Genomic DNA, 22,057 nt, shown 5'->3' with positions numbered 1-22,057 from the left:
CATATTTCACTGGATCACCACTTTCCAATGCTTCCAAAGTAAGTGGAAGATGCCTGATTTATTTGGTTTTCAAATGCATTTTACACCAATGCAAGTTATCAGGAAAGAACAGCTGTCCTGTCTATTAAACACACTAAGTATTATTAAATATTGACATTTGTACTTGAACCATATGTATTTCCAGAATACATTACTTTCAGTATACACACATTTCCAGACAGGCCTGCTCTTTCCTTGAGCTTAGGAAAGTAAAACCCCATATACGGCATAATGTCAACATTTGGAAGCAAGAAAGAGGGGTAAAAAATTAATCTGAGAAATGTATTTTACTTGCATTGATTTGAAGCCAATTTTACGGAGGAGACAGCAAAATGAAAGCTGTATGTGGTTTAAAAAACTCATGAGTCACCCTGCTGAGACAGGTGTGTTGGCTACATGGGTAGAAATGGAAGTGCATGCAAATATTCTTCAAGCACAGAAACACTTTAGCAATGGGTCCTAAATGCATAGGGATGCTATCTAGCACTTTAAGTGGGATAAAAAAGTTTGAGAGGGTACTCAAAAAAAGGAAGGGGCAAATAAGTGTAACTAGGGTTATTTAGTTATATTAAAAAACACTCTGCTTATAGGATTTCAAAACCTTCGCCAGCTTCATCCCAGTTATTTTCAGAGAGAAAAATGCAAGCACTCCCGAGGCCGAGCTTACATCCCCCCCCACCCTCCATAAAAAGTAACAGTGGGGAGCCACAGGCAATGGCCAATGGGTCAAGGGAGCCGCGGTTCAAAAATGTTTGGGAACCACTGTTCTAAACTGTCAGTAGTGAATGATTTTAGAGGTTTAGTAATATACCATAGATCAGTGACTTCTTCTAAACAAAATGCTGCAGATTGAAAACTTCTGGACCAGTGGCAGCTGGTGGCTTTAGAAAGTGACGGGACGTAAAAGTTGGTACATAAACTGCACCAGACTCTGGGGGTGGGAGAATCACTGAAGTTTTCAATCAAATGCATGGCCCTCGCTCAGCTGAAACTCCAAACAAGACAAATCTTCAGGTGGCTTCTGCTTGCCACCTGCTCCATAACCTCATGTGCCAGGAATGGAAGGCAAAGCAGTGACCTTTGTTGTGAGATAGATATACATATCAATGAAGTGGCTGATTTGTACAAAAGTGAACTAATCTGATCTATCTTGGCTACCCCATTCGACCAAATTGTGTGACCTAGGCAATTTATTTATTCCCTTGTTTTTTCTTTAATTCATATTAATGTGCCTTGCAAAAAAGTAGCATGCTGTACAAACACCTCTTGTGTTTTATTTAATGGGCTATACTGTTGCTCGATATATAATAACCGAGGCCACATAGAAGGAGCAAATAATTGACTTGCCTCTTGTTTTACTAATGACATCTGCATCAGGGTGCAGGAGTAGAGGAGAGCATGCATTTTGTTAACCTACCTCTTTTAAGAAATGCCTCTTTCAGCAATCTGTTGAATTGTGTCTGCATGTTAAAGGAACATGTTTCTGAACTTTGAGGAGCATTTCTCTTACTGTGTTTACTGTACGATTTATATGTCAAACATTTGTATAGCTCTGGTCATGCATGAGCTCTTAAAGCCATGCCAGACCATTGGCAAGACTATTCCTGTTAATGTATGAGGTCACTAGTGCTTACTGCTGGCAGACACACACACACCCTGCACTCCTATTAGTACTCTTTCTCATGATGCAGATACACACAAATGGAGATTCGCACACAGAGTTTTACTCACATACACACAAGACGAACGTACAAAAGCACACCGACACATCAACGTCCTTCAACCACCATTACTCAGCTTCAACTAGGGTCTCTGATCCCCAATGACTGCAGTATGGATGCAATGCCAGGGGTGTCAGTGCCCTGTGGCTATAGCATCTCAGAGCTCTGTCACCCCTGGCTTAGCACTTCTTGCTATAGTCCAGGGGTCTCCAAACCGGTCCTGGAGGGCCGGATCCATGCCAGATTTTTTAAATTACTACATGTATCTCAATGGGGATATCCAAAAAATCTGGAATGGATCCGGCCCTCCAGGACCGGTTTGGAGACGCCTGCTGTAGTCATTTAAGAGTAGAGAGCATGGCTGCAGTACAGTAATGGATGGGTGTCTGGCACACATAAATGCCAGATGTAAAATGCATGGCGCAGACAAGACTGAGAATGAGCACTCGCCACCATCATAGGAGTGACTCCATCAGCCTAGAATGGATAGAGGCAGTAGCTCCTCTATTTTCCCTCGTAACTTTAATGGCTACCGCAACATTTTTGTTCATGTTGCTGCCAGACAACCAGATTGCTCGCACAAGGGGGACCGTCTCTCCAGCAGGATTGAGATGGCCCAAGGGGAAAATTTAGCAGTTTTTGCGGCAGTGCTTCTTAAAAAAATGTTTATGGTAAATAAATGGGGATTTTGCATTTTGGGACCCTCAACAGAAGCCAAAGGCTATTAAAGGACCATCTAGATGTTTCTGATAAATTGTAAGATGACAGTCTCTGAGAGATATTTTGAGGTTACTGAGAGGATGAGGAATACCGAAAGTGAAGTCTGTTGACATTTAAGGACTAATAGAGGTGTTTGAAGCAGGCTCTTTACAGGGGGAAGTGGAACAGCCAGAATATTTTCCTACAGACTGCGCGTTTCTGATGGCCCTAGGTCTGTGATTAACTCCCAGATTTAGAATTTCAGCAAGAGGTTAACAAATGTAAAACCTCCCTTTCAACCAGCCTTTGGACCATGCTTCCAAGGAATATGCTCTAAATAACACATGTAGCTTAAAAACTGTATTAATTCTCAAGGTTCTGCTGAAGCCTGGGTACTTTCAGTTTTACTTTTCATCTACAGTATTATGTGGCAAACCTGCTCTGTAGAAGTTTCAAAGCTACACAATTTCCTAAATCAGTTGTCTATTTCAATTTGGCTTGGTGTGCAATTTTAAATAAACCAAGTACTGACACACATCTGTTGACCTGTTTGAAAAAGAAAAAAACATACAATAGCTGTTTATGGTTCACAACTCTACTTCTCAAGTGGTGACATTCCATGGCTGGCACCTTCAGCTCGCCCTTATTTTCGTTCACCAAAAATACTGTCCACACTACGAATTCTCCTGGCCACGCTTACAGCATTAACAGTGAAATTAAATAATTTCAGAATGTAGCTGGTGGAAAGCAAGGACTAGTTTAATTGACATTTCACCTGATATGTCTCTGCAGGATGTTCTCTGCAAACTTCCTTCCTTCACACTTCAAGATATATCAGTTTGTATTTATGTATTTACTGTACCTTAAAAAATAGTGACTAGCTAGGTAAAACTAAGTATTGCAAGAGAATACTGCTTCAGTTGCTCGAGATTTAAAATGCCAGATTCAAGCCCGATGCATCGATAGGTTTAAGCAAGGCTGCTGCCTTATGTACTACAAAGTGCTCTTTGGAATTAGATGGCACATTAGTCAAAATAGAAGGTGGCAAGTCCAGTCTTAGTTAATGACAGTTGGCCGTTTTTTTCAAGATCCTGATATACTTATTGCCACACAGACTGAGAGAGCGTTTTCTCCACTCTAAGTCTGTCATATAGCAGTTAGTAGATTACTTTTCTACATAGAAGCTTTTTTAGAATTGGCAGATGTACAATTTTGTAGTAAAGCGTGGGCTTCCCAACCTACAGCCATTTCGGCACAGTGGTAGGGTGGTATATAAATCGCAATATCTTTATTTGTTTCTTTTTAGGATACCTTTTTAAGGTAAAGTAATATGTAGATGTATCATTTTGAGTATCTTGAATGTTTTCTTTTGTTTCTTTTTAAAGGCAGTACTTGGAGTTTGACTAGGATTCTCTGTGTTCTTTGATAGGCCTTTATAATCTTTGATGTTGAAAAGACCCTACCATTATGTAAGCAAACAATGATATGCACATATTGTAGCGAGCTGCCATAAGTGGTAGATCAGCAGAATGAAAGCACGGATATGGTATGATATGCATTTTTTCTTTATTCCAACCAAGTCATGATTTGATTTGGAAAGATGTTTTAAAAAATGAAACAGAGTGGCCAAATGACATCTTGCAGGACAACAGACCATATCAATTAATAGACTTTAAAACCCGAGGAGCAAAACAGTGTCCTTATTCAAAATAATAAGAAAAAGAGAAATCTGAAAATGTACAGCAAAATGTGTGAGAGCAATAAAACAAAAACATTAAAGCATTGGGTTTAGGTAGACCAATCAAGCATTCAATGATTTATGTAGATCTTATTGAAGTTGAAACTGAACTTTGGACTGTTGCTGTTCACTGTACTATGACATCGTACAGTGCAAGATTATCATTGTCAGAATATTGTCTGGCATAAATATTGTGTTCAAGATAACATAAACGAACATCTACACCAAATGAAATATTGTTTTTGTAAATTATGTATATGGTAGAACATTTCTGTCAGACACTGCTACTGTACACATAGTTTGAGATCTAATCAATGACAAGTACTTTTAAATGCATGTATTTTTTCAAAATAAATATTAGTCTGAAAGATTCAAGGATGAACCGTTGATAACAACCCATTTGAGAGAGCTCTAGTTCTTTCAAGTGAGCTAGAAGTTTCATGCTGTTTAATCACATTCCTTGTATAGTTTCTGTTATATTTAGGAAACTATAAGGTGACAAGATTGTAGTTAGGTTCATTAGGGCCAGGCACAAAAGCTTCCATTCTACAAGTACACGTTTAAACTTCACATCATTTTAGACAGTGACTTTTAACATTCTTTGCACATACATGATAACGTACTCAGAAAGCGTTCTGCTTGCAGCGCACATTCCTTTGTGAGGATTTTTTTTATTACACTGTGCATTCTGTTTAAGGAAAATGTACACTGAGCACACTGCCCTTGTGCTTTGTTGCCCGTTTGGAGATAGCTCTGAATTGGAAAGACAAATAATAACATTAGCAAGGAACCTCGAGCACAGAGCAAATGGAACCGGATTTGATGATATAAACTGCTTCTGAAATTTGGCTCATCAGAGGAGCACTTCCATGGATTATTCGGAACTTCACCTATGACTGACTGCCAACCCTGCTGACTTTCATCACTATCCTACAAAGGTCGGTGGCCTGTTCTACATAAAGTTGGCTTCCTGCTATATAACACATACAGGTAAATGGGGAGTTAGGTTGCTCCAAGAGATCTTCTTACTATGATCTCTACAGTATAGTTAGTGATAGGTAGAGTTATCAATATGTGCCATAATCAGATATTCATATAACAACTGTAACATGTAACATTATAATGGTTGAATTATTCATCTTCGTCACTATCATTTTAATGCTGGTAACAATGCTTTGTTTCCTTCTAATAATATTTGTGGCTCATGCATTTTATACAAGAAGCCAATTGCTTTAATGAATGTTTAAAATGCCAAATCGTGTATTTCTTGTGTCTCCTGTTGGGCATTCCTAAGGTAACCACAAAAGATGTGTTTTCACGACTTCCTTTAGGGAGTCAGAGTGGTCATGTTCTGAGATTGCAGACACTGTCTGGTACCCTGTCATGTTTAGGGGTCCTAATGACACACTGTGAGCTAGCCAGGAATTGAGCGAACATATTCAGGTTACAAACATGGACTTAGTCCTCATATTTTGATGCATATTATGTCCAAAAGCAAAGTCTTAGTGATTAGTAGGAACCGTACAACAAGAAAGTTGGTATTTTGTATCCCTTGAAACCATCTGTAAATTAGCCATTAAATTCAACTGTGTTTTTACAACTATGTAGTGCTGACATATGACACTGTTTATCAGACTGGAACCAAGAGCTTGCTTGATTATGTCAGCAAGGTCCATGGTTACACACATGTCCAACTGCTCCGGAACGGTATGTGATGTGCTTCTCCCACACGCTCACCACCAGTGCCAGCTACAACTTCACCTAGTCCATGGTATTAAACTAAGCGCCGGCTTAATAGACCTCCAAAGTTGCAGATACTGAATCACACTTGTACTGTTAAATATGCGTTTAAGTGGCAACAACCAGTATGTGGTTGCTAGGATCATATGTACATGATAATCTATTAAAAAATATTTTTTTACATAAACCTTATACATCTGCTTTCACATACCACTGACATGTACTGCTTTGCATATAACTAGGTATACAAATTTAATGATAATTGTGCAAAATCTATATAAGTATTTTTGACACACTTTCTGTGACCAATATTTCTTATAAATACCACGTAAACTTCCATAGTTAACCAACTTATAAGTGCAGTAAATGTTAACTTACGTAAGTGAGACCATCAACATTGTTTTCCCTCTTCCTTGAGTCAATGGAGCCATAATTGTTGGGTAATTGCGCTTCATCGTTCCTGAACATTTTCCATTAACAATTCAGAAAATCTGTGATCTGTGTTTCTAAAATGAAAAAAGACCATGTTGGAAAAATAAATATAATCATTGCAGGTTTCACAATGAAATGAGTAAATATTAAATGATATTGTGTGTTTATTATACTGGGTGCAGTTCCTGTGCTCAGCAATGTAATACAGTGCATCAATTGTAAGGTACCAGAGAGATAGTGGCTCATATAGGGAAGAATTGTGACAAAAAATAACATTTGGTAGGAGGGGATGAAGAACAACATATGGTATGTGGTGGGAAATGAAAATTATTAGGCAGACAAAGGATCTTGGAGGATAAATCGAGTTTGGGATATGAAAGGTGGTGTGGAAATAAAGAGTGGTGCATAGATAATGTGTTTTTTAGACAGAAGAGTGTTGTGGGGTTAACCTGCGCTGCCGAGAAGATGCTCATTGGGAAGTTCTGCTATAAATACTGTAAAAAGAAGTATACGTGGAAAATAATTAACAATGGGGACTTTACCTTTACAAGGCCTGTTAGAAATTGGCTCTCTAGTTGGCAGAGGTATGCACCCTGCCCAAGTAGGAACCACAATTCCAGTCACGGTAAGTGAGATACACAACCTAAATTAACCTGTGCTCACCCTCTGGTAGCTTGGCACAGAACTGCCAGGCTTAACTTAAGAGGCAATGTGTAGACTCCACACAAGTTTAAAAAACATAGAGAATGCTTATCTGTGTAAAACTAGACAAAATGACAAAGAAACTAATAAGTAGAAGTCAAGATTTACATTTTTAAAGATTAAATTCCAAAACAGTGCTTAGAACCCAATAATGCTAAAAGGATACTTGAGGTCAGGCTAGACCACGATAAATCCAAAGTTCAGGTCGAACGCGATGGAGGACAGGCCCAGCACAGGACCCACACAGGAACCGCTGAAAAAGTGCCTTGGGTGGAGCAAGCATCAATGTAGAAGACTGGATGTGTCGGTTGCAATTCACGCAGTTGGAGGAATGCATCAGAGTCCAGCCTCGCAGTCAGGTCCTGCATCGTCCTCGAGTCAGCACTGCGTCTGTCTGGAGGGCACTGCATCAGATCTGATCAGCACAAAGGTATCACTGCATCAATGTTCGCAGAAAAATAGCTACAGAATCCACTTCTGATGCCTAGGTCTGTAGGGGCACCTCAGGCAAGAGACGACTCACAGATGGCAGAATCCAGCAGCTGAAGCAGAGTTGAAGGAAGTTTTTGATGGCACTGAGACTTCAAGAAAAGGGGGCAAGCCAGTAAGCCCCTGGCGAAACTTGGGTTCAAGGATGTAGAGGGCAGGTCCAGTCCTTAAACTCCCAGGCAAAAATCAGCAGGCAGCAGGCCCACACAGCAAAGCAGGTAGCAAAGTGACAGTCCCTCCTATAGCACAGCAATCAACATTCCAACATAGGAGAGCAGGTAGCAATGTGTCAGTCGCTCCTGCAGCATAGCACTTCTTCTTCCAGGCAGAATGTCCTTGGTTCCAGCAAAGTTCTGATGTTATGGTGTCAGGGGTCCAATACTTATACCTAAATGTGCCTTTGAAGTGGGGGAGACTTCAAAGAGACCTTTAAAGATCCCAAGGCCCCTGTCTTTTTTGTCCTGACTCCAGAATCAGTACAGGGGGGAATTCAACTTGTTGTGTGGTGATAGGCACAGCCCTATTCAGGTGCAAGCATCATATCATTCTTCCTAATCTACCTCAGAAAGGTCCATCAGTCTGATGATGGGCCATCAGGATGCAAATGTCACAGCCAAGGTCTCTGCTTTGTGTGTGAATGTCTAGAAGTAATACACACAGTCCAGCTATCACCCAGCCCAGACATATATTTAGAGACAGACAGAGGAGCAAAATGGTTAAACTAAGATAATATCAACTCTCTAAAAAGTGGCATTTTCAGACTTGTAATTTAAAATCTGACATCACCATAAGTTGTTAGCAGGCTGCCCCTGTTGCTCCCTCCTGCCCTCCATTGTACTATTGATGTCCCTACCCCTCATGCCTACTCTCCACAGTCAGTTATCTGCCCTCATTTTATTTGTACTGCCTCTGTCCCTCCCCTCCCCCTCCGTCCATGATCAGCTTACGACCAGTGTCCATCCTGCCTCACCTCCATTGTCCATGTGCTACATCTGATCTTTATGACTGCCCTCTGTTTTCCATGTACTGCCCCTGCTCCTGGTGTAGGTCAGCTTTCTCCCAGTGCCTTTCCCACCTGCCCTCTGTTATCCAGATGTTTCCCCTGCCTCTCCCACCTGACCAGTGGCCTCATTCCTTCTGCTGCCCCTGTCTCTACCACTTGCCCTCCATTGTACAAACTGAGAGCAGCAATCACTTATATTCTGTTGTTCATGTGCATTTTAGGGTAAATTTTGGATCCCAATGTGGTAGTAGCTATATCGTTTACAGCATAAATGGTGAAGCATTTTAAGAATTGGCATAAATTCCAAAAATTCTTCTAACATGCATAATGCATAATTTGAAATTCTTGAGAACAAGCAAATTATGCCATTTGTAATTTAAATTTTGCCCAGCACTGTCCTCAGTTAACCAAGTGCTGTCCTGACCCCTCATGCATGGCATTAGTTGTCCTTGTGCTGCCTCTACCCCTCTCCTCTGCCCCCAATTGTTTTTATGCTTCCCATGCTCCTCTCACCTGCCGTCTTTGGACAGCTTTCTGCCACTGCTCCTCCTGCCTGTCCCATTGCCTGCTGCCCTTTCTACCATCCTTTGTTGTTCAGTGTGCTGCTCCAACCTTACCCGCCTCCCCTCCATAGTCATATTCCAGACCCTTGCCATCTTGCCTGATACTGTCCCAGACCCTCTCTCTTCCACTCCGTGGTCAGATTTCTGCCTCTAACCCTTCTACTTATACTATGTCAACTGTGTGCTGCCTTTGCTCCCTCCCACATAGCCTCAATTTCCCTTGTGCTCACCCTGCATCTCCCACCTGCTGTGTGTTATCCAAATCTGCCCCTGTCCCTCCCAACAGCCATCTGTGTTCTGCTTGCAGACCCAGCTCCACCTGCTTGCATAATATTCTCTGTGACATCGGGTAATCAGGAAGTTTATGTACGAAGCATAATATGAAATTCTTAAAAACACAGAAATAATGCTGACATAATTAAAATGGCACCCAGGCCCAGCACTGCCCTCAGTTGTCCATATGCGTCCCCTACCCTTCTCATTTGCCCTTCATTGTCTGTGTGCTCCATTACCACTGCTGTCTGCCTTCCATGGTTCGTGTGCTGCACCTGCCCCTCCTGACTGACCACCTTGGTCAGTTTGCCACCAATACCCCACCTGCTTGCCCTCTATTGTCTGTGTGTTGCCACTGCCACTCTCGCCTGCTCTTCATTGCCTGTCTGCTGTCCCTGACCCCCTTATGCCCTCAATGGTCAACTTCCTGTTCCATGCACTATAGTCTGTCCTCCATTATCCCTGTTCTGCCCCTGCCACTTCCTGCCCCATTGTCCATGGACTGCCCCACCCCACCCACCTGTCCTTCAAGATCAAATTGCTGCCCTTTCCACTTGCCCTCTTTAGTCCGTATGATGCTCTTGTCTCATCCACCTGTCCTCTATTGCCCATATGTTGTCCCTGCCCCTCCAGGCTGCCGTCTGTGGTCTGCTTGTGGTCCTGACATCTCCCACATGTCCTCTGTTGATCATATGCTGTCACTCTACTGCCTGATCTCTTGTGTGTGTGCTGCCCTGCTCCCCAAATGTCCTCTATGGTCATCTTGTTACCCTTGACCCTCTAACCTGAATTTGTACGTGTGATGCCCCTGCTCTATCATGTGTATGTGTTGTGATCCTGCCACTCCTGGCCTGCCTTTGCCGTCTCAATATTGCCCCTGCTTCTCAAACCTGTACTCTGTGGCAAGTTTGCAGCCCTTATCCTTCCTGCCCCATATTTATGTGTGGTGCCATTGTCTCGCCCACCTGACCTCCATTCTCACCTTCCTGAATATTAAGCATGGGCGGAAAATCCGTTCCGCTCGCGGATTTTGCGGATTTTTGGTAAATTCGCAATCCGCGAGATTCGCAAATTTCCCGCAAAATCCGCGAGCGGAACGGATTGGGTCAAAAGTTCAAGCTGACTTTTGTAACTCTTTTAGAATGGCGCTGGCAAGCTGCCAGAGCCATTCAAAATAGTTACAAAAGTCAGCTTCAACAGGAAGCTCTAATAGATAAAGTAAAGCAGGTGCTCGAGTTGGAGCTCAAATTCAGTTACACAATCATTAATCACCCCAAACTTGGGGTGATTAATGATTGTGTAACTTAATTTGAACTTCAACTTGAGCACCTGCTTTACTTTATATATTAGTGCTTCCTGTTGAAGCTCTTTGTAGCTATTTAAGAATGGCGCTGGCAGCTTGCCGGTGCCATTCTAAGTGGGGCTGAGGGCAGAAGGGCACAAAAGTGGGACAGATGGCAGAAGGGGACAAAAAATGAGTGGGGCAGAAGGCAGAAGGGCACGGAAACGAGTGGTACAGAGGGCAGAAGGGCATAAAAAACGAGAGGGTGGCAGTGATTACCCAGGCAAAAAAAAAAACAGCGAACACGTAAAGTGCCCCGCGAACACGCAAAGCACCCCGCGAACACCCAAAAATAAAAAAATCTCCAATTTCGCACGAATTCGCGAATTTTGCGAATTCGCAAATTTGCGGATCGCGAATTCGCAAAATTCGCCCATGCTTACTGAATATGACTGTCTTAGCTATCATTCATTGCCAGTGTGCACCCCTCCATTGTCAAAATGCTTCCATTGTTCCCCCTGTCTGTCATCTGTTATCAGCTTGCTGCACCTGCTTCTCTCACCTTCCCTCCATTGTGCCTGTACTCCATTGACTGTGTGCTGCCTTGACACTCTCACCTGCCCTCCATATTAAGCTTGCTGCCATTGTCCCTCCAGCCTACCCTCCATTGTCCGTGTGTTGCCCCAGCCATTCTCACCTGCCCCCCATTGTGTGTGTGATGGCTCTGCCCCTCCTGTCTAGCCTTGGTGGTCAGATTGATGCCCCTTCCCCTTCCATCTGCCCTCCATTATTTGTGTGCTGCCTCTGTACCTCCTGCCTGAATTCTGTTACCTGTATGCTGCCCCTGCTTCTTCCACCAGTTCTCCACGGTCACCTTTCTGCAAGCGCCCCTCCAACCTGGCTCATGTTGCTCATGTGTTGCCCCTGCCACTTTCGCCTGCCCTCCATTTTTGGTATGCTGCGTCTGACTCTTCTGCGTGCCCTCCATGGCCCCCATGCTGCCCATACCTCACTCGCTTGCCTTCCATTGTCTGGGTTCTGTCTTAGCCCGTCCGACCTGCCCTCCATTTTCTATGTGCTGCCCATGCCCTTTTCACCTGCTCTCTGTGGTCAACTTGCAGCCTCTTCTCCTCCTGCCTGCCCTCCATTGTCTGTGTGCTGCCCAACCTGCTCACCTGCTTCTGTGTTCACCTTGTGGCCCTGTTCTTCCATTCTGCCCACCGTTATCTGTTTGCTTTCATATGCCCTTCCAACATGCCCTCATTAGTCTGTGTGCTGCTCCTGTTACTCCCTTGCCCTTTAGGATCTACATGCTGCCCAAGCCATCCTTCCTGCCATGTGTTTATTGTTTTCTTACTTCTCACCTACCCTTTGTTATGTGTGTGTTCTGCCACTCTTTCCACATTTCCTCTGTGGCAAGATTTGCTGTACTTACCCCTCTCACCTGCACTTAATTGTATGTGTGTTGCCCCTGCCCTACGAGTAGCTCTCCATTGTTAATGTTATGTTTATCCTCTCCCACCTGCTGTTCATGATTAGCTTGTTCCCACTCTCTTCTTGCCTGCCTCCTTTGCCTGTGTACTGCTTTTCCCCTCCTACCTGCCCTCAATTGTCTGTGTCCTGTCCCTATAGCTCCCACCTACCCACTATTGTCTGTTTGCTGCCCTTATAACACCCATCTTCCCTCCATCATCTGTGTGCTCCCCTGTCTCTCCCGCCTGTTCTTCATTTTCAGTTTGCTACCCCTGGCTTGTTCCCTCTCGCCTAATCTCCAGTGTATATGTGCTTTTCCTATACCTCAAGCATGCACTTTGTTGTCCAAGCAATGCCCCTGCTTCTCCTGCCTGTTGTCTGTGGTCAGCTTGCTGACCCTGCCTCTCCTGCCTGCCCTCCATGATCTGAGTGCTGACCTTGCTTCTCTCACATGTTCCCTGTTGTTTGTTTACTGCCCCTGCCGCTTCACATGTCCTCCATGGTCAAATTGCTTCCATTGCGTGCCCACCTATCCTTTGTTGTCTGTGTGTCACTTTCACCTACCCTCCCTTGTCTAGATGGTACCCCTGTTACTCCCACTTTTCCTCAGAGATCAGCTTTATGCCCCATGCCTCACAAATTCCTTCCATTGTCTGTGGACTACCCAGCCCCTTGCTCCAGCCCTCCATTGCCCATCTAACGCCTCAGCCTCTTCCACCTGCTGTCCATGGTCAGCTTGTTGTCCTTGCCACTCCGGACTGCCCACTGTTCTCCATGTTGTGCCCCGGCACTCCCCACCCGCCCTCTGTGATAAGCTTGCAGCACCTAACATTCTTGACTGCCCCCATTGTCTGTGTACTCCACAACCCCTTGTCTACACTTCGTGGGGATATATCTATCGCTAGCCATTTTGACTGCCATCAATCATCAATGTGCTTCACTTACCCCTCCTGCTTGTAATTTAAGCCCATGTGCAGCCACTGACCCTAGCATTTACCCTTCATGGTCAGCTTGCTCCACCTGTCCCTCCCACAAACCCTCTGCTGCCTGTGTGCTGCCCGTTCCACCTGCCCTCAGTAATGAGTTTACTACCTCTGCACCTTAATCCCGTCCACTAAGGTCAATGTGCTGCCCCGCCCCTTCTGCCTGCCATCCATTGTCTGTGAGCTGCCCCAACCCATGGCCATCCCGCGGCCTTCTGTTGTATGTCTATTTCCCTGCCCCTCCTGCCTGTAATCTGTTATCTTTGTGCTGCCCCTAACCCCTTAAATTATCTACTGGGATAAGCTTGCTGCCTCTGCACTCAGTTCTACAAATGCTGCACTTGACATCCTTCCTGACCTCCACTGTCAATGTGTTGCTCCTGCCTCTCTCGCCTCTCCTTTGAAGTCAGCTGCTGCCCCTGAACATCTCGCCTGCCCTCCATTATCTATATAATGCTTGTGCCTCTCCTACCTGCCCTCCATTCTCAGCTTGTAGCTCCAGCCCCTCCTGAATAACCTAGATTGCCCGTGGCCTACCCCTGCACCTTTCAATTACCCTTTGTTGTCCATGTGCTATGTGCTACTCCTTCCCCTCCAACCTACCGTTTGTGGTGAACTTGGTGCTGCTGCCTTACCCAACTGTCCTCCATTATCATTGTGCTGTCTATATCCCTCTAGTCTCCCCTCTTTGGTTACCATGCTGCCCCTGCTGATTGCCCTTCATAGTTCCAGTGTACCCCTTGCCCTCACCCCAGCCCTCCATTGTCTATCTGCTGTCCCTGGTCCTCCCGCCTTGCTCTCTAATGCCCATGTGCTATCCCTGCCCCTCCTTCCTGCCCTTAATTGACAGCTATCTACCCCTGCTAATTCCGCATGCCATCTATTGTCCATGTGCTGCACCTGCTGCCTTCCCTCCATAGTGAGCATGCTGTCATGGCCCCACCCCCATGCCCACAGTGTATGTGTACTTCTCCTTCCCTAGCCCAGTCCTCTCGTATTCGTGTGCGTCCTCTGCCCCTCCCATATGTCCTCTGTGATACGCTTGCATCCCTTCCACCTGCCATCTATAGTCTGTATGCTGCCTATGCCCCTCAAGTTTACCCTCCATTGTCAGTGAGATTACCTTATTCCTCCAGCCTTTCCTCCACTGTTAGTTTATTGTCCCTGCTCCTCTACCTTCCCCTATGTCAATGCCCCTGATGGATGCCCTCTGTTGGCCATGTGGTGTCCATGCCCTAACACCTGCCCTCCATTGTCCGTATGCTGCCCTTGGTGTCTCTCCTGCACCAGCACTCAGTTATATGCTTGCTGCCCCTACCCTCTGATGTGCCCTCCGTTGTCTGTGTGCTTTTCCTGTCTGCACTCCGACTTCAGCTTGCTGTCCCTGCAGCTCTCACTGATCTCCATTGACTGTGTTCTGCTCATGCCCCTGCTGCCTTTTCTCTGTTGTCTGTCTGCTGTCCCTGCACCATCCTTCTGCCCTGCGTGGTCTGGTTGGCGGCCCTGCAGCTCCCACTTACCCTCTGGTTCCTGAGTGCTGTATCTGCCACCCCAATTCTCTGTATGGAGCAGTTGCCCCTCCCACCTACAGTCCATTCCCTGCTTGCACCCCTTACCTTTTTGCTTACTCAACTTTGCAGATGTGCTGTATCTACAAATCCTGCCTACACTCCATTGTGTGTGTCTTGCTCCTGCCCATCCACCTGCCCTCCATGGTCAGCTTGCTGCCAGTGCACCTCCCGCCTCCGTTGTGTATGTGTTGACACATGGGCAACGAAGGGAAACTCTTACCTTCCCCCCTTGTCTGTATGCTGCCCCTAATTATTTTGCCTGCCCCTTGTGGTAAGCATGTTGCCCCTTCCTCTTACGCCTGCACTCCACTGTACATTTGTTGCCCCTGCCCTCTAACCTGTCCTCTGCTGTCAGTGTGCTGTATCATTCTCCCATGCCTGCCCTCTGAGGTCCTCTCTGTGGACTGTTTGTGCCCATCCCACTTGTCCCCCATTGCCGATGTGCTACCTCTACCCCACCCTTCTGCAATGCATGGTCAGTTTGCTGCACTTGGAGCTCCCACATACCATGTGTTACCTGTGTGCAGCCATTCCCCTCATCCCTGGATTTCCTTGTACTTCCCATGACCTCCAACTTGCCCTCTGGAGTGCATTTGCTGTTCCTTTCCCTTATATCTGCCATCTCAGGTCAACTTGCTGCCCCTGCCCATCACCCCATCAATAAAACCTATAACTGGATGATTTTGAATAGCCCATGTTTCCTGAAAGGCTATTAATTTGTGCCCAAATATAAAGTTGAACGTCTCCAAGTTGGTCATTTTCTGATGGAGACCACTGATGTTCCATGAGCACAGTGTAAAGGATGACTGCAAGACAGGATTTAAAAGGTTTTTAGGAGGTGATAATTGAGATCTTGTTCGCACCGAGTTGTAACAATTTGGGACTGCTGAGTATTTTCCAAGTGGTCAGTCTGATTTTTTGCAGGCCCGGGCAGTCGGAAGCTAACCCCAATCTTGAGATTTTTCAGGGTTAGGAGTTTTAGCCCATGAGTTTTCAGTCAGTTGTGTAATGCCTAAGGCATTTTTTATAATTGAATAAGGCCTGTTTTTAACAGCAATCCCTGGACATTGGGCTCTTGTCGGGACGGCTGACTGCTTTAATAGTGCTGTGGGGTAGCCTGGGGTAGAGTAAGAGTGGATTTTAATTCCCCATTGCTGAAAAATGTCCTTTTGGGCTAAGAATGCTCGTGCCCAAGTGGCGGATATAAAGGTCACCAGGGTTACTTCAGAGGGTTGTAAGCCTCTTGGTGGAAGAAATTCGATGGACTCAATTTTATCGGATGTCAGAGCCTCAAGACCCGGGGTACCGTTTACTAATTTGATAATTTTTGATCTATTGAGAATACCATGCTGACCTTTTGATTTATATTCAGGATCAAGAAGTATTTTGGAGTACTGTAGATCGCTTTTGACACTCTGAGTGCTATGGCTTTAGTTAGACTGAATACATTTATCAGTTAAGGAGCCTAAATCTGATCCCAGATGGAGATGGGGAAAATCTTGTGAACCTTGGCTAGGTATCCAAGTGTCTTTGAATGAGGGTGAAATTTTATTAAAAGTTATTTTTCGAGGGTTGAATCCAATGTTTAAATTTTCAAAGTGAGGAAGAGTTAGGGGAGCAACTGGTTGAGGTTGAGTTATCATTTCAGTCGCCTTACTTGTATTCGGTGCAACAAATTTGCCACTTGTTTTTTCAGTACCAACCTGTGACTCTAGCGTCACTATTTCTGCGGGTAAATCATTTTGATCGTGACGACACGCAAAAGTATGTTGACTTGTATTTAAGGCTAAGTCAACCATGGGGAAACTTTGACAGGAACTTGTTGATGTTGGTGGTGGTTGTGTAACACTTAAAGCTTTTTTATTAGCAGCGATTAAAAACAGTGGTAATAATTTAGGTAGTTCAACTGATGGTTTTGATCTTAATGTATTTCTTTGTTTGCGCTGACGTTTGTGCTCTCTCTTACTACAGACTTGTAGAGGAGCAGGAAAGATTTCGGGATTGGGTGTTGCAACAACAGCTGGTTTAACAGAAGATCCTACCTCGTTGTTACCAGTTGTATGAATTGGCCCACTCACTGTTTGAGGGCCAAAAGTCACTGATGGGGTAAATGCCACTAAAGGTAAAGAGCCTTGATCTTGGAGGCGGTCTTGGAGATGATTAATCAGTTTGGGGGAAGATTTTACTTCCACACTCTCCAAAGTCCCAGTTGCAGGTGAGATCTGTGTGTTAGCAAGTTTTTGAGGTATCTGGTCAAGGCGTTCAGTTAGTCGTCCTTCCTTCAGCAGCTTAATTTTGTTTATAACACTGGTTAAAAAAGCTGGAAGCGAGGACAAAGAGTCAACAATAGGCGAGCAGCAGCAGACTGACTGTACTAATTTGGAGGACGCTTGCGCTCCTATTATTGGATTGTCAGTTTTTCCAGCTTATTATCGATCCCTGCTGTAAACAGAGCTAAGGTATTCAATAGATCAACTTGCATATCCAATTTATCGGAGTGGTAGTTTAAAACAGTGACCGTCAGTTGGAAAGTTTGAAGTAATTGCAGCCACATACTTGTTGTTGTAGATTGCTTGGACTGTGACTCGGGTTTTAGTCTAAGATTGGGTGAGTTTTGAGAATTTTTTAAAAAGAAGAAAGACAAGTCCGATAGCTGTTGATCATTTGGGTCGGTTTTTTGTGGATACTTTGAAAAAACTGTTGCTGCTGCTGGAGGAGAATTTGGCCGTTGTTGGAGCTTAGTTGACTCTGAGCTCCCCTCAGAGGAACTTGACCCCTGTAGTGAGCATGGACTGAATACGTCGGAGTTGGGTACAAAATCTTTTTGTGTGTGAATTTTTGGGAAAATTAAAAGAGAATTTTGTGGTAACCTTGTCCGTAAATTCTCTGTTTGCAATGGTTGCAGCGATTGAGGGCTGGAGTTGTGACTTGGAGTCACGGAGGATGGTTGGTTAGACTGGGCCTCTTGCTTGCAGGTGTCATGGAAGGAAAGAGAATGACTTGATGAAGGTTGGTTACTTGGTGAAGGATTTTGGGTGGCCCTCGTAAAGCACTCCGAAGAGGTATTCTGATCATCAGCTAATGATCCAAAGATAAAGACATCCGGAAATAGGGCAGGCTTATTGGTTGGAATTTGAGGCATTTGAAGCAGGAGTGCACTTGGCTCAGTAGATCACAGTACTTGATTGCCTCCGAAACTTGAGAGGGGGAGAGTTGCTTGACTCCACCAGGTGATTTTTTTGAAGTAGTCCAGGAGGGAAAAAAAATGTGAGACGTTCGGGGATGGAACATGAAAAGAATGCATGTTGCTGTTGTGATGCCGACCTTTGGACAAAGAGTAAGAAGCCTTCAATAAGACCGTAGGGGTCAGTGGTTTCGAGAGGTTAGAGAGGTTCACTGAGCCACCTTCCACGTCTGTGACCAGCTGTTTTGATTTCTTTAATTTTATTAGCGGAGGCGCTTTTCTTGTTTTCACGGATCTCATCACTTCTGTTACTGTACGTAGTTGAACCAGGCCTGTGAGACCTGTGAGTTAGAAACTAGTCCAAAATAGGCCGTCTGCTGTCCAGTCTCTTGTTGCCAACAGGACCAAGGTGTGGTCCAGAAGATCAGAAGGGGTTGTGAAGGTCGTAAAGACTCCAACTTGGCCCTATATCAGATGGTACTGAATCTTATCCTGTCCTGGGCAGCAAGGGCAGTTAGTATTAGCCGTAATGCACAGGCACCGCTCACTTTGTCCTGACACAACCCCTCGCCATACACTGCCCACATCACCTGCCCAAAACTCCTAAGGCTGCTCCTAAGGCCTAACTCCTGGGTCCCCGACCCCAGAACTGCTCCCACAGCTAGCAGGCCAGAGCCAAGGCTAGGTGGAGACGCAGTGTGTGGGGGGCACCAAAAGAGCTGCCACGGACCAGACCCGGTCTGGACAGTAGGGCCGGCAGTGGCAACAAAGGGTACATGGGGAGCAGAACCAGGGCTGACAGGACCGGGCGAGAGAACGTTCGCGAGCGGCAAGCCGGCAGGAGGGGGGCCAAGACAGGGACGGGCCAGGGGGCAGCTGGGAGAGGTGCTTTACAGAGGCCCGGGCTGATGACACTGCACCGGGCCGTGCGGCTGGGCAGAACCCCCACGGTTAATAAGGAACGAGGCGGGTCAGAGGCAGTTCAGGACCAAGCGGGGGCAAAAGCAAGGGGCACAGTTGGCTGGGAACACGATGCGCCGAGTAGAGAAAGCGGGATCTGACTCAGTGCCACACAAGGAGTCCTGAGATCGACTCGGGACTCACCTTAGTTCGTTGGTCTGTGACAACCAGTCGTCAGCTACTCCATCGCTTCTCTCTCGGTCGACTTACTCAGCCCAGCCGCCTCCCCTGCTGCCGCCACCTCCTCTGCCACAGCCGCTGCCACAGCCGCAGCCGCCACAGTTCTGCTCCGCTCCGCCCACAACCTGCCTCCTCACCTTCGCCTGCACGCACACACTCGCGCACGCTCAACAGCCCGTCCTGACGTCCGTAATTTGCGGCCCGTAGCAAACATAAATTGCAAATAGTCCAAAAATTATCCAGGTTGCCGATATTTAGAAGTGAGTTGCATAACTGATTGTGCTGACAGTGAACATGGAACCCAACAATTTAGAGAGTTACCCCAATGACAAAGCATACCAATTTTCCTAAAACACTTTATATATTTATTTGAAATCCTTGTACCCCCCACAGTACGGAAAACACCAGAAGTGAGTTGACCCTTCTATAAGTCTTTGTGTCTCGGCCTGTCACTTTTTGCATTAGTTATCATGAATACCAAAAGCTCCATGAAAACAGGCACTATAGTCCTTATTCCGACAGCCTTGCTAAATTGGGAGGTAACACTAGACCTGGTACACACTGATACCGCCAAGTGCAATATTTACCATATTCATCATTAACTTTCTGTACCTTGGAATGGGCATACAATGGTAAAACCTCAAATTTTTCTCCATTTTAAACCAAAATACACTAAATGGGTGATAATATTAAAACATTTCTAATCCAAAATTGGGCACTAACTTGAGCCTAATCAAGATTATCTTTGGGCTCATGCTGAGGTACTAAATCACAGTGGATCAGATGTATGAGGAGCACTTGAGATTCCACTAGTCAAACACAGGCGTTGTCAAGGCATAGACATGAAAGGCAGTCACTGATGGAAAGGTGTTGTTACTTCACTGTATTGCGACAGTGGGAGTGTCTAGCTATAGAGATGGTCAAGCTGACTTAACACTTACAGTAGTGCAGTTCTTCCTGCTGTGTAGCCATCATTTGATAGGCAGGTCAAGGCCATGGATCGCAATTCGAGGTGACACAGTTGATCATCCATAGCATAAATTGAGCACAACTCCTAAATTAACTGCATGCTTTGGTGCTGCAATCTGTGCTTTGATTTCAGAAAATGTTGACCAATCTGACCAAAGACTCACTAAAAAAGTATTAGCAAAGCCAATAGGTTTTTCGATGGCCAGCTGGTGCAACTAGGAATGTATACATTTTGTATTGCAAGCATGTGACACAGACATAAAAAGAAACCTTCTAAAAACTGGCTGCCATATGCTTGCATTACAATGTAAATGTAAAACAAATCACTGATGTATCTATTTTACAAGTGAATTATTTTTTAAGTAACAACCCTTTCAATTGGGCCATGCATTATATTATTATTATTTGGGAAGAAGATAAGAATAAATCACCACCTAATGAATAACTCAAATCAAAGCCAACTACAAAGTTACAATGTCACTCAACATTTTATAAGAGAACATTTTAAAAGGAGAAAGAAAAAGTGCACACCAAATTAATAGCTAGTATTTAAGGTACTATTATTAGGAATTAAATAAAAAAAGCATACTTTGATCCACTTTTCTAAAGAAGAGTATAGAACTATTTTTAGGTGGATGTGAATGATGTGTGCAACCTTTGTGAAGTTATTCAAAATGAATGGCGACAATAGCTCAAGTGGTCTGACTAATTGCCCCATGCTGTATTCTGTGAAGGGTGGAAACAAAATGAGAAAGAGGTAAATAGACCAATTAATGAAACATGCCAACCAAGAGCCCCTCTATGTATGTATATTATGGATGTTTTTTTGGAAAACGAATAGTTAGAGTTCTGTGCTGCATCTTAAGGCAGTTTGTTGATGTGCACTGGAATTGTGTGTGAGGAGAGGGATTACATTTTTGACTAAAGAGGAAGCCCACGTTTTAGGCCACAACTGTTTTTTTGCGGTCCCAAAGGGGTTTGAGGCCCGTTTGGGACTGCAAAAAACATATGGCCCATGTATCAACCCTATTTTGCGAGTTGGTAATGAATTTATTGACTCGCAAAAAGGGGTTAGCGACTCACTATTAGGAAGGGGTGTTCCAAGGGTGTCCCTACCTAATAGCGACTCCAAAACCAATGTATGAATGTTTTGCGATCGTAATTGCAGTCCCAAAACACTCACAGTTTACCACCCTTCTCAGAAGGGTGGTAAGGCACTTGCTAAAGGGAATGAATCCCAAGGGGACCTCTTCCCCTCTGGGAATGCAATTACTTTTTAGGAGGAGGCAGTGGTCCCAGGGGCCACATCCTACCCTTAAAAAATGAAACTTAAAGGTTTTTTTAAATGCATCTCGTTTTCCTTTAAGGAAAATGGGCTGCATTTAAAAAAACTGCTTTATTTAAAAGTAGTCCCTGGTTTGCTGAACCAAGCAGACCCAAGCAGGCCACCATGCCTGGGAGTGCTAGCCATTCCCAATGGAGTCACAAATTGCGACTGCCTCATTAATATTCATGAGGCATGCAATTTGCAACCACATTGGAAATCGCAAAGTGTCTCAGAAACTCTTGGACATACCATTTTGTGGCTTGCAGATTGCGACTTGCAATTTGTCGCAACATGCGAGTCTCAAAATGCTATGGTACTACATCTGCCCCTTTATGCTTTGTCTTGGAATGTCAGCAGCTTCATTGTTATGACTGTTTAATCAAGTACTTTGTTTTCAGTGGTGCTTATTTTAAAACCTTGTCCAATTCCTTGTGAATAATAGAGACCGGAACATGCAAGTGTTCATGGGGGCTGGTTGTGTACACCATGTTTAGGGAGCAGGCACTCCCTTAACTTCTACATACTTTGTATATAAAAAGGAAATAAATAGAGTGAGGTAACCCCACCTAACAACAAGTACAGATCTCTGCAATTTGCCAGAGCAAAGGAATACACAGTCATTCTTGCATTTGCATTGCTTCTTTGTGTAGCGTATACTGTGTTACATCCATTTACATTAACATTAGGCCTGGGTGTAATACCTGGCTCAGTGTACAAAATTCTGAGCCA

The 22,057-nt window shown here is 44.7% G+C and overlaps 1 protein-coding gene across 1 annotated transcript in view; it reads right to left on the bottom strand.

Moving 5' to 3' along the window:
• LOC147677799 (ATP-binding cassette sub-family C member 12-like) overlaps positions 1 to 22,057 on the bottom strand; it is a 2,578,840-nt gene that overhangs the window by 2,509,966 nt on the left and 46,817 nt on the right. The window contains exon 2 of the mRNA XM_086945588.1: positions 6,316 to 6,397. Within this exon, the coding sequence (XP_086801714.1) occupies positions 6,316 to 6,397 (82 nt within the window). The remainder of the gene's footprint in view (positions 1 to 6,315; positions 6,398 to 22,057) is intronic.

Source organism: Lissotriton vulgaris, chromosome 12 (assembly GCF_964263255.1).
Source record: "Lissotriton vulgaris chromosome 12, aLisVul1.2, whole genome shotgun sequence".
Classification (NCBI taxonomy): Eukaryota; Metazoa; Chordata; class Amphibia; order Caudata; family Salamandridae; genus Lissotriton; species Lissotriton vulgaris.
Note: the sequence above shows the minus strand (reverse complement) of the source record. Positions and strands in the feature narration are given on the sequence as shown.